Genomic DNA, 15,034 nt, shown 5'->3' on the forward strand with positions numbered 1-15,034 from the left:
TAAAGATAAATGACTTAAAATGTAAAGCATGTGAATGTTATGCTAAACACACATCCGAAGAGGATTCCAGGATTTTTTTTTTTTTTTTACCACTTCCAAAACAACCCCCTTTCAAAAATGTGGGGGCATCTGAGTCCTCAAACATGCATTTAACATGATATGAAACATTTATAAAAACATTTATATTTAAAAAAAAAAAAAAAAACATTTACATTTCAAAGGTGAAGAAACAAATGATTTCATGAAGTACCCAGTACAGCTGACTACTGAAGCCCAAGCTGAGCTGCAGTGGAGATTCAACTACTACAGTAAAGCAGATCTGGCTTCTTAAAAATACTTAATTCCTTAAAAAACACAATGCCACGCCACACAGAGACTAGTGTAAGTATTCCACTTTATCCTCTAAACCTAAAGTTTGTTGTACTGAAGACAGTGAGTTGTGTGATTGTAATACACAACTGTGAACAGGCATATCATAAAAAAACAGTTATCGCACACTTTCTTGTACAATTAAAAATGATAAACATGGACTGACAAATTCAGATCCTCTTCTGAAATAGAGAAATATCATGACAACGATGTTGAAAAACTGATTTAAAATCGTTTAAAATGAAGTGTAAAAGAAAATTTAATAAATGTATGTTCCAATTTTATTACACTTTTGTCTATTAAAATTGCTCTTATTGCTTTTTACTTTAAGTACTTTTTTTTTTAATTCATCAATTTGTTAAATAAACTAGATTTTAAAAGATTTGACCTTTATTGTGGATATTTCTGTCTATTAATTATTCACCAAGACTTTTATAAAGGAACTGTTAATAGAAGATGAGAAGTATCCAAATGAACTGAGGGATCAAGAAGGAAGCAAGACCAGTTTAAAAAAAAAAAAACGGTCTAGGACAGCTCAAACTGATAAAATCCCAACCAAAAACAACAGAAACTGTGACAATCTGAAGACAGAGAAATGTAAAAACTTAGAAATATCAGCATTCATTCAAAATGCCAGTGTAAAACTGGTAAACCTGCTGCTGATAATTCGGAAATGAGCAACTAATAATAAATGGAAACAGTAGAAAATGAGAGTAGAGATTTCTTTGTTACCTCCTTACTGGTCCAGACCAGTTACCTCCTGTATGAAGCATGCAGTGATATAATACATAAACAATAATACTGCAGAAATACAGAGTAATGAACTGCAAAAACAATACAGTATAAAACACAGTAATATACTGCATTAACAATAATACTGTATAAACAGTATAAAAGTGTCTAAAATGCAACAAGATCCAACTGGTCCTGCAGTAACCAATGTCAAGACAAAATGAATTAAACATTCATTGTTTAAAAACACAATACCATGAATTCAAAAGGCAAATCATGCAAAACAAAAAGATGCACATCATATAGGTTTACTGTTTTGCGAATGTGTCTATTTTTCAGCCCATTCGCCTTTACAGAACACTGGTCACCTCCAATGCAAATCTTTTGAATGACCTCAATGTGCAATGTAGTTTTGGGGGGAAATCAATATTAAGCACAAAAATCTGCCCGACTACTAGAGCTACAGCATGGGGGAGGCCTTTGGCATCTCTCAGGACAATCTTCCTCCAGCACCACAGTAGTCAAAGGCATCATCTCCATCAGTCACTATGAGAATGCCCAGATCCATTCCTGCAGTCACACGGTCTCCAGTACAGTAATTGTATTATCAAAATATTTACTCAAAATGTCAGTTATTTTATTGAAATTGTGTATAACCAAATTTTTTGCAGAAAATTATGTAGGGAGAACAAGTACCTTAAGACCTTGCTTGCAATATGCTAAAGTATTCTACATTAAAACATTCAACATACAGTAAAGAAGATTCTACGACAATATAACCTTGATATATTTAATATTGACAATGTGAACAGTGAAATTAAACTTAAAATAAATGTGGCATTTGTTATCTCATAATTAGATTATGCAATTTCTAAATTTCACAGACAGGGTCATGGTTAAACATATATACACAGACCATTATTTTAAGTAAAGGTATAATATTAACCTGTAAGTCCACCTCTGCTGACTTGAGTAAATCTGATGGATCCTCACTGAGGTAATGTGGAAGGCCCTGAAGAACAAATGTCCATTCATTGACATGGAATTCTTAAATAAAAGAAAAAAGCATTGTTAGATTAATTTGTGAGAATGACAGGCACATTTTCTAGCTTTAAATGCATTTTTTATATAATTACCGATTAAATATGTTGTCCTTTCTGTCAAAGAGTTACATTTAACCAAACCTAAAACATTTACAAAAATAGACAAATTATTAAATAACAAAAAGGAATTTACTGGAGTACAGGCTTCAATATTACAAAAAGAAGAAAGTAAGATCATTATTGTCGATTTTGTAAAGTAAACTGCAGCAAATGCATTTTTGTGCTCTCATTTGCCACAGTAGGAAAATAAAAAAAATCCATGATAGTGTATCAGTGACTTTCCAAATAATGGGAAAAAGTGAATAAATAACAAGCAGTTGTTTTAGGTATAAATGTCAAGGTAAGAAAACACAAAGTATAGTGTTGTAAATGTACATTAATTTGGTAAAAACTAAAATATAATAGTTTCTAGATTTACCATGCTAATAATTGTGGAAATGCAGATAAGACACATCAGTGTGTAAACGGGACTTTTATTTTGGTCTGGTGGTGTGACGTCATAAAGCGGCGCCCCTAGCCCTGCATTTGTTGTGATTCTGCTGAAGAAAGGTTTGTGCTTTTTACGTTTTTTAATCAGTGCAACTGTTGTCAGTTTAAACGTTTTTACAAGCAACACAAAATAAACGAGTCAATCTTAAATATAACATTGTAATGTTTTGTTATTTTTGTGAGTAAAGTGCACCCTCATATTAATAACAGAAATTGTGCGACTCATTTGGTCCTTAAATACAAGTCCATGGTTCAAGTAGAAAGTGAGAGAAAATGAGAATCCGAGTCATCTGAACCGAATCAGTGGTAAAATGATTCAGTGATTCGAATCGACTCATTCAGTGACAACAAACTAACAAACACAAACATGTATAATGATAACTTTTACAAACTGCAAATGTTTTCATGAAAGTGTAATTATTAAATGGTATGTACAAATAATTGAATGCCAAAACTAAATAATAAATGCCTAATATCTATTTTAGTCAGGTCATTTCCCTTTAACTATTAGTCTGAGACCGCTGTAGTGAACACATAGAGATTTTTTTTTTTGCATTTATTTTTGAGAATAATTTACTGTTAATTATTCTAATCTTAAACAGGACTAAAGTGTCCAAACACACAGAGAAACCCTCCTGAATCAACTGAGATCCACGTGACACACTATTATAAAGATGGTGTTTATTAAAGAGGAGAGTGAAGACATGAAGATTGAAGAAACATTCAGAGTCAAACATGAAGATACTGAGGAACAAACAAAGATGGATTTCATTAAAGAGGAGAGTGAAGACGCAAAGATTGAAGAAACATTCAGAGTCAAACAAGAAGATACTGAGGAACAAACAGGTTGGTTTTTATTCTCAAAGCTGAACTGACTTGATTCTTAAAATGTCTCGCTCTACAGAAATGAATGATATTTGTGAGAATGTTTATGAGCGTCGTAATTAAAGCGGTTTGTGGACAGACATGTTGAGATCACATGACCAGACAAATAATAAAATCCTGCTTTTCACATTGGACATTTGTTATTATGGCATCATGCTTTTAGGTTGTAGCAATAATAAATAATTAGCCTGAACATTTTAGTTCTATAACATTAAACCCAATATCTGCTTCTAAAATTAAAAGCATTAATTTTTATCACTTAATTATGCATCAGTCTCTGTTGTGCCAATTTTCTGTTCCAATAAGTCAAGAGGCAGAAAGTATTTAGTTATTTACTTGCAAGAAATTTGGGCAATTAATTGAAATACAATGTCAGCTTCCAATGATTATGAAAATACAATAATCAAGATAAAACCATTAGTGTGCACCATTCTGCCCATTCCCTTTCCAGTGGTGCCGTTTCACTCCATAAAACTTACTGTGCAAATCAGTGAAATTATGTGATCAAAATGCTGCACTTGATTATTGATAATGATTTTTCACATAAACCATCATCAGTTATGTCTTAAGTGAACAAAAACAGCTGAGCATGAAAATATGTGTGTAACAGTATATTGGATCCATGCAGCTCCTAAAACGACAACAGCTCACACTATTCCCTCTGCCGTCTGTACGGTTAAACTACAAAAGATAAAAGCATTTGTAGCTGTAATATTAAACAAATCAAGTTTAATTCTTACAGTGAAGACTATGCTGTTTTAGTTTACATTTAATTCTGTTTAATTTCTCTATAGCTGTTCGCTGATAATTAGATAAAATAATAAGATAATACCAAATTTTAAGTAGGCAGGTTAGTTAACACACAAGTAACCTATAACTGAACATCATATGATACGTTATGTAATTCTTAAAATGATTTAAATCTTAATTTTTTTATTAGGAAGTATGTAAAACCAAAAATCCATGTCTTTTAATATGAAATGCTTTCACTTTAGGGGGAAAACACTGCACTGGCGAAAATCATTGATTATATGTTTACTTTAAATTTCTTTACAGAGAAATATTTTCATATTTAAGCCCAAAATAGGAGCTTATCCTGCGACTGAATAACAGGGACTAAAAAGAAGACGATAGAATAAAAATATGATAGAAAAATTGATACTGAGGAACAAACAGGTTGGTTTTCATTCTCAAAGCTGAACTCACTCATTTGATCCACATAAAAATGTCCAGCTCTTAAAATATATATATATATATATATATATATATTTAAAAAAAAATATATATATATATATATATTAGGGCTGTCAAAAATAACGCGTTAACGGCGTTAATTATTTTGTTGTTGTTAATTACGTCAAATTTTTTAACGCATTTCACGCATGCGCAGTGTGACAAATTATTTGTCAGGAAAGTGGTTGGGGAGCTAGAGGAGAGATGGAGCAAGGTGAGCCTATGGACGGATTCAAATATAAAAAGAATGATGATGGTACAGTTAACAAGTATAAGCCTGGGCACTTTCCATGCCATAATCCATTCAGAATTTGTATAAAACTTTCGTTTTTCTTATGTTTTGGGAATTACGTCTGCATAGTTGTGCTGGGTTCATTCTCGAAAGAGCGCTGACTGACACAGTGGCAGAGTGGAGAGTGGAAGATAAAGCCGCTTTGCAGGTCATCGAGGCACCAGCTCAATCATTTGCATTTTTTCAGTGGAAGCAATTTAAAATTATCCGTCATTTTTGCTCACAAAGAAAAAAGTAATACACCAAAAAACGTTGCAGTGTTTTTATAAAATAAAGAAAACAAAAATGATGCGCTTTCTGTCTTCTCATTCTTGAACAGGAGTGCTTAAAAAAATAAAGCTAAATGCATGCCTCACAGACATGATAAACACATATATATATATATATATATATATATATATATATATATATACATATACATTTGAAGACTGTCTTATCAGGGTTGTAATAAGTAGTTTTATTATAATATTATACAATTGCTCTTTTTATCATTATCACTTTGAATAATGGGAATAGGTTTTGAGATTACATTTAACTTCTGCTTTAATAGCTTAGTCTGTATAAGATCTTAATGTTTCTGGGTTTAATGTTTGCTTTGAGCAATTAAAAATGGTGTTAATTTGGATTTGTCTTTTTTGCATCAGACCTGATGACACTGAAAGAGGAGAGTCAAGAACTCAATGAAAAGGAAGATGATCTCCAGCATGAGAAACATGATTTCATGGCTGGAGAAAAAACATATAGTTGCTCACATACTGAAACAAAAGCACAAAAGACAGCAAAAAGAAGTGTTTTTACCTGCCAGCAGTGTGGAAAAACTTACAACAGAAAGGAAAACCTTAAAGTCCACATGAGAGTTCATACTGGAGAAAGACCTTTCACCTGTCAACAGTGTGGAAAGAGTTTCATTCAAAAAGGAACCCTTACTATCCATATGAGAGTTCACACTGGAAAGAGACCTTTTCTCTGTCAACAGTGTGGAAAGAGATTTGTTGAAAGACGAAACCTTAGTGTTCACATGAGAATCCACTCTGGAGAAAGACCTTTCACCTGCCAACAGTGTGGAAAAAGTTTCAGTCAAAAATGCAAACTTCAATACCACATGAAATCTCACACTGGAGAGAAGCCGTACGCATGCTCTCAATGTGAAAGGAGTTTTGCACATAAACAATGCCTTAATGCCCACATGATGATTCACACTGGAGAAAAGCCTTACACCTGCAAACTATGTGGAAAGAGCTTCAATCATAAATCAAACCTTAACAAACACACAAACAGTCACACTGGAGAAAAGCCTTACACCTGCAAACTATGTGGAAAGAGCTTCAATCATAAATCAAACCTTAACAAACACACAAACAGTCACAGTGGAGAAAAAACTTTCATGTGTTCTCAATGAAAATATTGAAAATATCAAAATATTGCCTTGATGTCAACATGAAAACTCATGCTGATAGTAAGACATGCGAACAGCTTCTTACCCAAACTGTTAATGAAAACAAGGAAATAATCAAAGGGAAATTTGGAGGCAGATATAGCCGAAACATAGCCTGGCAAGCCAGACCCACATAAATGTAGGGTCTGGGCACTCTCCATAGACAGGGCTCAACCGTAGGGGTGGGATAAACGGTTGTCTTTCAAACTCCTCTCCACGCAATAGGATAGCGCTACAACCAATCAGAGACTTAGTCGGTCAGGTGACATAGTCAGAGCGACGAAGATTTTTAACAAAAATCAGTGCACTATGCAGTCTGTCAGCCAAATAATAGACAAAGATGGGCACTAAACCTTTAAAGTAAACAAAAACATGCACAGACAAATCCAAATTACACCCTGCGGCTCGTGACGATACATTGATGTCCTAAGACACGAAACGATCGGTTTTTGCAAGAAAATGAACAGTATTTATATAATTTTCTTTTTACCTTTGATACAAACCCACGTCCATCTGTCATGAGCACGAGTTTAGCATATCTATGATTCGACTCGTCACATATGTGAACGCGCTTTGATGTAGTATACGCAAACACCGAAAGGGGAAATATGTAAAAAAAAGTCCAGGATGAGTTTGCGCAAGCAAACGTAATCTTTTTCAGCTTTAAATGGGTTTGAACAACCAGGACAAGCGCAAGTAATTACCATTTTGAATAGCCGCTATATCCACAATCTCTTGTGCTGTGTAAACAATGAGTGCCACAGATCGCTTCCGGTGTTTGCGTATTCTACACCACAGCGCGTTCAGATGTAACGAGCTCCTGCTCGGGACACATGGACGTGGCTGTGTATCAAAAGTAAAAAAATATATAAATACTGTTCAGTTTTCCACGCGTAATTCACGGAACCAGGAATTCATGTCTGACTGAACTTATGGTCGCAGGTCAGTCGTCATCATGTTAAGCCCGCCCACCGACCCGTGATTGGCCCGGTACATCTTGGATTTTTCGGAAATTTAAGTGAATTGAGAGTAACTAGACTGACCTTAGAAGCAAATGTAATTTGCTGCCGCTAGGGGCGCGTCTAGATTCTAGGCTAGCCGAAACAGTCATTTTAGCCTTGCTACTAAAGAAATAAAATAAAATGGAAACCATCATAAAAATTTTTTTTACTGGTTAATAGAAATTGTATTGGTTTTAATGGTAACTGTTATAGTGCCTGTTAATCTCTGCTGATAACTGGTCATCGTCTATTGGTGACCACTACATCCTAATGGAATATGTCCAAAAAACTTAATAGGAAACCATTTGTTAATTATTTTAATGCTTAAAGGTTGATGTTTGTAATATTTTTAATGGTATTTGCAGTGGAAACAATTCGAATTTTTGTGATTTTTTTTTTTTCTTTCCACAGAGAGGTTTGTGAAAACTCTTAGAGCAAACATTTAGGAGTCCTAAATTTAGGACTAACATGCCCATTATTTTTAAGATTTTCTCCTAAATCGCCTACTTTTAGCCTTCAGATGTTTTGCAATGTGACCGCAGAGTGAACAGTCACTTAAAAGATTTTACATGCTACTCAATGTTATCAGTTGCGTAAGAACTTACAAGCATTATAGTTACAACTCTATATATGAGCAAAACATGAGGGCTCATATCATGACATTTTCAAAACTCTGTCTTTTGTCACATCCTTGTCTTTTATTTTTCATATTACCTGTGCATAATTTCAGAATCAGAATATTATTAAACACATAATCATTTACTTTATATCCTCCATGTTTACTTCCGTATGACGGTGTGCTGCGTAAGCGTTGCCAAATCCGTATCCACCATATCTTCGCGGAATTGGGCTACTTTTCCACTGTTTCCTCTAGTTGTTTTCCAAATTTGTGGGTTGACCCAACCACTCTAACGTGGACTTTACCCCCTGAACATGGATGGGCTAGTTTTGAGAAGCAGTTAGGTAGATTTTGGTTTAATAACCTGGAAACCCTGTTTGTATCATTCGTTTGCACGAGGGCCAGTTCAGAACCATGATCTGTTCACACTAGAAATCTGATATTGCTCACATTTAAAGCAAAAATGTTAACATTTACACTGCAAACTCTGTTTAGTCTGTTTTTGAGAAGGTTTCAACTTTGGTGTTCAACATATTGTTTCAGAAATGCAAACAATTGAAGACTGAAATTCAAAATTTGGTTTGTTTTGAGCCATAGCAATAGATACATTTTGATCATTCGAATTGATAGGAAACATCCTGAAAATTACTTTAGATGCTTTCATTGTACTTTTTTGCCCTTATCTATAAGTAAAAAATGGTTCATCTTACCCCACTCTCCCCCTTTTGTGTCGTAATTTCTTCTTGCATGTTCATCACCTTCTCAGGGTCTTGTAGGATATATTATTTCGCAAATTTTTTGGGTTTTGTTCTCTATTATTCTGCTGTTTAGAAAATGTTGGAATTTGCTTACTTTACAACACAACCTAAAAAAATCAAAACTGACATTAGATGAATAACTGACAAAGGATTTTGTTTGCACAACGTTGTAACCAAAATTGAAACAAATGTGTAATGACCTTGTGTGCCTGCTGGGACACAGAAATTGGATTAATGTATAAATTAATTAATGCATGACTTAGATGGGTGTGTTACATAAATGGGAAATAGAGTACTTTCAGCACTCAATTAGACAGCAACTCTGAATACCTCTGACATGTTTTTTTTTGTATGTGTTTTCTTGATAGAAATATCTATGCACATTTGCACTTTTTTGTTGATTGATTTATTTTTTATTATGCAACAAAAGAACAACAAATGCAAAGACAGAATAAGAACAAAAGACAATGAGAGGTACACATTAATCCAAAGCATACTAAATTATATTATTAGAATCACACCATTAAAAGAGTTTACATACACATCAACTCTTTCCTAAAAACAAAAAAAGAAATTTTCTTTAAACATATACATTTATGAACGTACAAGAAATAACAATAATAACATTTTACAGATTTGCATATAATTTGTTTTTAATTGGAAAAGTCAACCCAGAACACAGTCTCACTTTCTGGATTGTAGACGCAGCAGTGTGTGAACAAGACTTTTATTTTGATCCGGTGATGTGACATCAAAAGGCTGCGCCGCGCTCCTGTGCCGGTGTTTCAGCTGAAGAAATGTTTGTTTTTAATTATCTAAAATGTTTCCGTATACTTTACAGTATAGAAACAAATCTTTTCCATATTCCGAGTTAATGATTCACTGGTTTGAATCGCTACAATCACCGCAAGTTGATGACAGCTGCTGCTCAAAATGGTGTAAATGCAAAGAGAAGATATTTAGTCAAAAGATAGCATTTTTTAAAAGTTGAATCTATTTAATGTAATACTAAATGTTATTGTACGCTAAATCATGTTTGTGCATTTCTTGTTCTTTTATTAAATATTGTTGTTATTATGATTATTATTATTTATGGTTAATAAATATGAACCATGTGTTTTTAGTGATTCAAGGCCTCTAACATCACTCTGACTGACTCCCTTAGTGCACTGAGATGCACCCAGATTTAGTGTCTTTCTGTTAATTATTCTCATCTTAAACAGGACAGAGTGTCCAAACACACAGAAAAACTCCTGGTGATCCACGTATCACAGTTATAAAGATATAATTTATTAAAGAGGAGAATGAAGTTATGAAGATTGATAAAACTTGAAAACTTGAAGATGCTGAGGAACAAACAGGTTGGTTTTCATTCTCAAAGCTATTTTTTTTTTGTCCTGTACATTTTCTTTATACCATTTTCTACTCTCATTTTGGTGCTCTGATTTAAACTACATTTAAAGAGTCATGTCTTATTTCATTATTCAATGTAAATGGCCACTGTTAAAACTGAGTAAAATGTTTGAATATAAAATAAATAATGTGGAAGTCTTTTGAAAATGGTTCTTACTCTTTTACAGCTGCCACAACTAATTGTGATAAGTTCAGATAAATGTGGTCCATCTTGCTTTGATGTAAGGCTGACATATACAAAATAAACTCACTTTCACCCGACTAGGTCTGCCCCATTAATAATCAACTGAATGTTAGTCATAAAGCTGTTTTATTAGTCTGTAACTTCAGAAAAAAATGGTCTATGTCCATGATAGACAGATCGGTCTCTGGGGATAATTACAGTTTATCAGGTAGGAAATCTAAATGTTCACAACTTCAGTCCCGTTTCATGAGATATTCAAATATACAATTCAGAGATATTTACACCATATTTCTTTAGTTTTATGGTGTACATATTACACATACTTTTTAAATTATTGCAATACATTTGAATACGTATGACACACAAAAATATGTTTTTTTCTTTAAAAACATTTCCTTGTTTGCTGTTGGAATATAACAGTACATTTAGGTTATTGATTTGCAGTATTTACAGGAATTTGCCCACATTTTCAGCAACTCTAATCCAATGAGCATAATAACACTCATTATCACAGACATCAGAAAAGTCTTGCCTTCAGCCACTGCTTTCACATTTAACTCAGATATTAATCAGCAAGAACAAAGACACCAATTAAAGAAATGAGGCAGAAGCATTAATAAAGACAAAAGGTGACACTTACCATGATTTCACATTTGTATTCATACACACTTAAAGCAAAATATATTCAGTTTAAATTTTTTATTTATCTATATGTTTTTTTTTTAATTTAGACCAAATTATATTTGATATTTACACAATAATTACATTTTGCAGTAATTATTACTTAGACGTGTGTATTTTTAATAACTATTTGCTTATTTCTGTATATTTTTTAATCTTCAAGGTACTAGAAAAAGTTGTGTTGGGCAAATTACAGTCTTTTCTAAATACCATATTTCTGAACATTTTCAGTCAGGTTTTAAGTCTATTTATATTGAGTATGCTTTGCTGAGAGTGATAATTTCTGTCCTACCTTACTTGGAACAAACACTAACTACTATCAAAAGAACGAGCCCTTATTCCACAGATAAAGTGCATAATATCACGTTAAGCGTTTTCTCCCCCATATAAGCCCAATAAGATTTCTCGTTCACGATCCTTTTCACAGCTGTGCAGATCTAGTGTAACAACTAGGTCTGGTTTGTCATCTGCATTCTTTAAGATCTGTCTTCTATACATCCGGGCAGCTGATTCAAGATCCGGTTCTGGATCCTTCCATTCTATGAAAACACAGATTACTGATAACAATTCTTGATATAAAAAATTTATGATTAACTGATATAATTAACATCCCTGATTGATGTCCTGTTGTTTTTGTGGTATGAGAAAAAATATTTGTATGCTAAAAAAGGTAATACAGAGAAAGGTGTGCTCAGTGGTATGATCAATATTATAGGGACACCTTCATTGGCAGGCTCTGCAGATGTGCTGGCACTGGCTGAGAAAACAGTATTGAGTGACGTTGAGGCCCTTTCCTCCCTTTCAGCATAATCCTCTGACATGGTTGCTGCCATTTCTTCCTGTCTTGTATTGCCAGTTCTATCTGATATCACTTGGCCTGACTCATGAAACCTGATATAACCATAACGACAGTACAGCAGCTAAATTAGTGAAAGATATAAAATTCAACATCACTCTCTTTGCAGCTTTATTAAACCCTCCCACGGTACCTTCTAATGTTTTTTACCTGACTTAAGTTACGAAACATATAAATTAATGAATTATTGCAGACAGGCGTCACCACAATTAATGAAATCCCACCTCTCACAGAAGGTGCGGAAGTCTCCCACAAATTAACAGTGGCTCCCTGGTGCAAAAATATTCAAATGCCGAGAATTTTGGCGAGTAAGTGAGAGAGAGACAAAGAGGTGGGATATCTGCCCACATTCATTTAAAATAATTTTACATAAAAAAATAAATCTATGTATCTACATTGTTGAGTGATAAACACCACCACCACACACCATTTTTTTTAAGTTACCTACTTTTCACAAACATCAACATGGTCTTGTATTTCTGACAGGCTATACTTCTCGTTGCAGTACAAGCATTCTGTCAGTGGTCCAGAGGATATAGGCTGGTCACTCTCAAGAGTCTGAATCATTGTAAGAGCATAAAAAGTCACATTAGCAGATAGATAGTAGGGTTAGCTTATACAAAGAAATATTAATTTAGGAATTTCCTAAATCATTTATTTAAAACTAGTGTATTACTTAGTTTTAGTGGTTTAAACTGTCTGAACAACCACAGTATTATTACTAACCAGAGATTTTAACCTTTTCCTACCTACCTGCAGATCTATATCTTTCTGGAGTGGCCGGATATATATGAGAGCCTGCCCAACCATGACAGACTCACTTAAGAGGTACTCAGGGGAATACCCATCATCTGGACATTGTCAACATAGGGAAATGCTGAAAGAGATGGTCTGAAAACTCCTGAGGAGTGCAGTATTTGTCTAAAACAAAGATAAAATCAAAATAAAAGTTAAATTCAGGTGGATTATACATTAATGTAAGCATGATTTAAGCAAACCCTTAGAAAGGGAAAAAAAATAACTGACCTGGAATGGTGATCCTCTTCTCTCCTCTTCCTGCCCTCTCTAATTTGTTTTTCACTGATGGACTTGGAACCTCACATTCCTTTCTCTTGGACAGGCAAAAAAAACGATGGGTGTAGGAAACACTTTTAGATTTCTTTGCTGAAGGTCCAGCAGTGCTGGGACGTCTCGGCACACGGCCCCGTGGATTTGAATATGGTGCAAACAATCTTAAAACCTCTGCTGCAAGAAAATGATCATAGAATATGAACACTAGTTTGTATTTTAATCAATTCAATTACACAGTCAGTGTCAGGTCTGCAAACTGTATGGTAAACTCTGACCTGCGAATTCGTATGTCGTGACCAATACCGATCACAACGCAAACTTTAACTGAATTAAAATAATAATAAAGTTTTTGAAGTAAAGTGAAGCTTTAAATATATGTACTCTTTGGGTTGAATATTTATTTCTGTGTTGTTGTTACGTAAGCTACGCCTGCTCAAAGTGTAGTGTGACCGTGGCTAAATCCGTCATCCCATTGTTTTGTCAAAAACGAGCATTTCTCATACAGACGATTTTTAACGAATGTGATCGTCGTCAGTAACAACCCACCTCGCCAGACCCGAGTGAAAGTTGGCAACCCTAGGTCAAAATGTTACCTTGGTCTTTATCTGCCAACTTACCCCGTGTCCCGCCACTTCGATCCGGAGGCGTCGTGCTCAGACCAGACGATGGGTTTTCTGAAGGGCCAACATTTGCAGTTTGCCGCTCCAGTGCTTGGGCAGCTTCTCGGAGAAGCTGTGGAACAGACTTCGCCATATTCCTTACCGCCAATTATCAAAATACCCACGACAACGCAAAGTAAGCCCCACCGTGACGCAATGAGTGACGTAGGGTGGGCGTGGTCAGCTCGGAATGCATTTTCAAAGCCGCATTGAATTTTGCTACAAATATCCCACTGCGTCATGATGAAAATGCAATCGTACGTGTCCTGACTGTTAGTCTAAATGCATTTAGGACAAATAACATTTAAATGATAATTTTGCTACTGTTTGTGCTTGGACACGTTACACATATCAAATCAATTTGGTTATACATTTTCATTTTCATTTTGCTACTTATAAAGCATTAAAATAGTATGCACTTTATAATTTAAGACTACTGTTGAAAATGGCAAATGTAAATAATATAATTTAATTTTCAATTTCATTCTGCAAACGTGGAGGTGATTGAAAATGTAAATTTAAATACAAAATTACGTTGCCTTTTTAATATTGCATTGCCATTTTGCATATTGCATTGCAAATTGAATATTGCTACACATATGCTTCCATATTGAGCTGGTGGATAGAATTGTATGATATTAAGCAATAATAAAAAAAAAAGATTGATGTAGTATTATATCAGTCAACTACTGTCTCCTCTTAGGGAAGGGATATTTTGTGATGTTATTTATTTGTTTTATTATCATTATTTTGGAAAATCACTTAAAACTATAATAATGATGTGTGATGACCAATAAAAATACACATGGGAATAGACTTTATATAGGTATACTTTATTCTTTTAACAGATCAATTATCATTTCTTGGGATTTACTGATTTTGTTTAGCTGTTCAATTATTTCTCCAAGACAGGTTTTTTTTCTATGTTTGTCTTTAAGCCTTCTCCGGCGCTCCAAGTCGGGCCGCACTAGCGTCTCCAATGCAGCTGTTCTCCTTTCTGAATGTGCCTCAAAAACATCATAGGATGTTGATCTTACTCTCCTTCTTTCTCTAGAGGGGGAAGCAGTCTGTTCTTGGGAGCTTGATGCGGTGCTGCTGAGGGCTGCAGAGCTGTAGGCTGGGATGAGATAGTGTTGAACAGAGGAGTTGAGCATATTTTGCCAGGTGGTTCACTCCCAACTCCACGTTTGCCAAATAAGTCTTCCATTTGCTGTGAGAAAACATAAATAAATAAAGCATGCCAACCTTGTAATA

General features: G+C 34.4%; 1 protein-coding gene across 1 annotated transcript; it reads left to right on the plus strand.

Moving 5' to 3' along the window:
* The first annotated feature begins 3,397 nt into the window (after positions 1-3,397).
* Positions 3,398-7,985, plus strand: LOC141320879 (uncharacterized). The gene is made up of 3 exons (XM_073833336.1): positions 3,398-3,539; positions 5,748-6,173; positions 7,951-7,985. The coding sequence occupies exons 1-3, from the start codon at positions 3,398-3,400 to the stop codon at positions 7,983-7,985; spliced, it is 603 nt and encodes a 200-aa protein (XP_073689437.1).
* The last annotated feature ends 7,049 nt before the right edge of the window (positions 7,986-15,034 follow it).

The sequence above is a fragment of the Garra rufa genome, chromosome 1, assembly GCF_049309525.1.
Source record: "Garra rufa chromosome 1, GarRuf1.0, whole genome shotgun sequence".
Lineage (NCBI taxonomy): Eukaryota > Metazoa > Chordata > Actinopteri > Cypriniformes > Cyprinidae > Garra > Garra rufa.

What these genes read in the sequence shown, in the direction of transcription:
- LOC141320879 (XM_073833336.1), top strand. Translation starts at nt 3,398, where the DNA reads ATGAAGATTGAAGAAACATTCAGAGTCAAACATGAAGATACTGAGGAA. An exon ending in AGATACTGAGGAACAAACAG is followed by an intron (nt 3,540 to 5,747) that starts GTTGGTTTTTAT and finishes TTTTTGCATCAG; the next exon opens with ACCTGATGACACTGAAAGAG. An exon ending in CTGCCAACAGTGTGGAAAAA is followed by an intron (nt 6,174 to 7,950) that starts GTTTCAGTCAAA and finishes TTCTTTCCACAG; the next exon opens with AGAGGTTTGTGAAAACTCTT.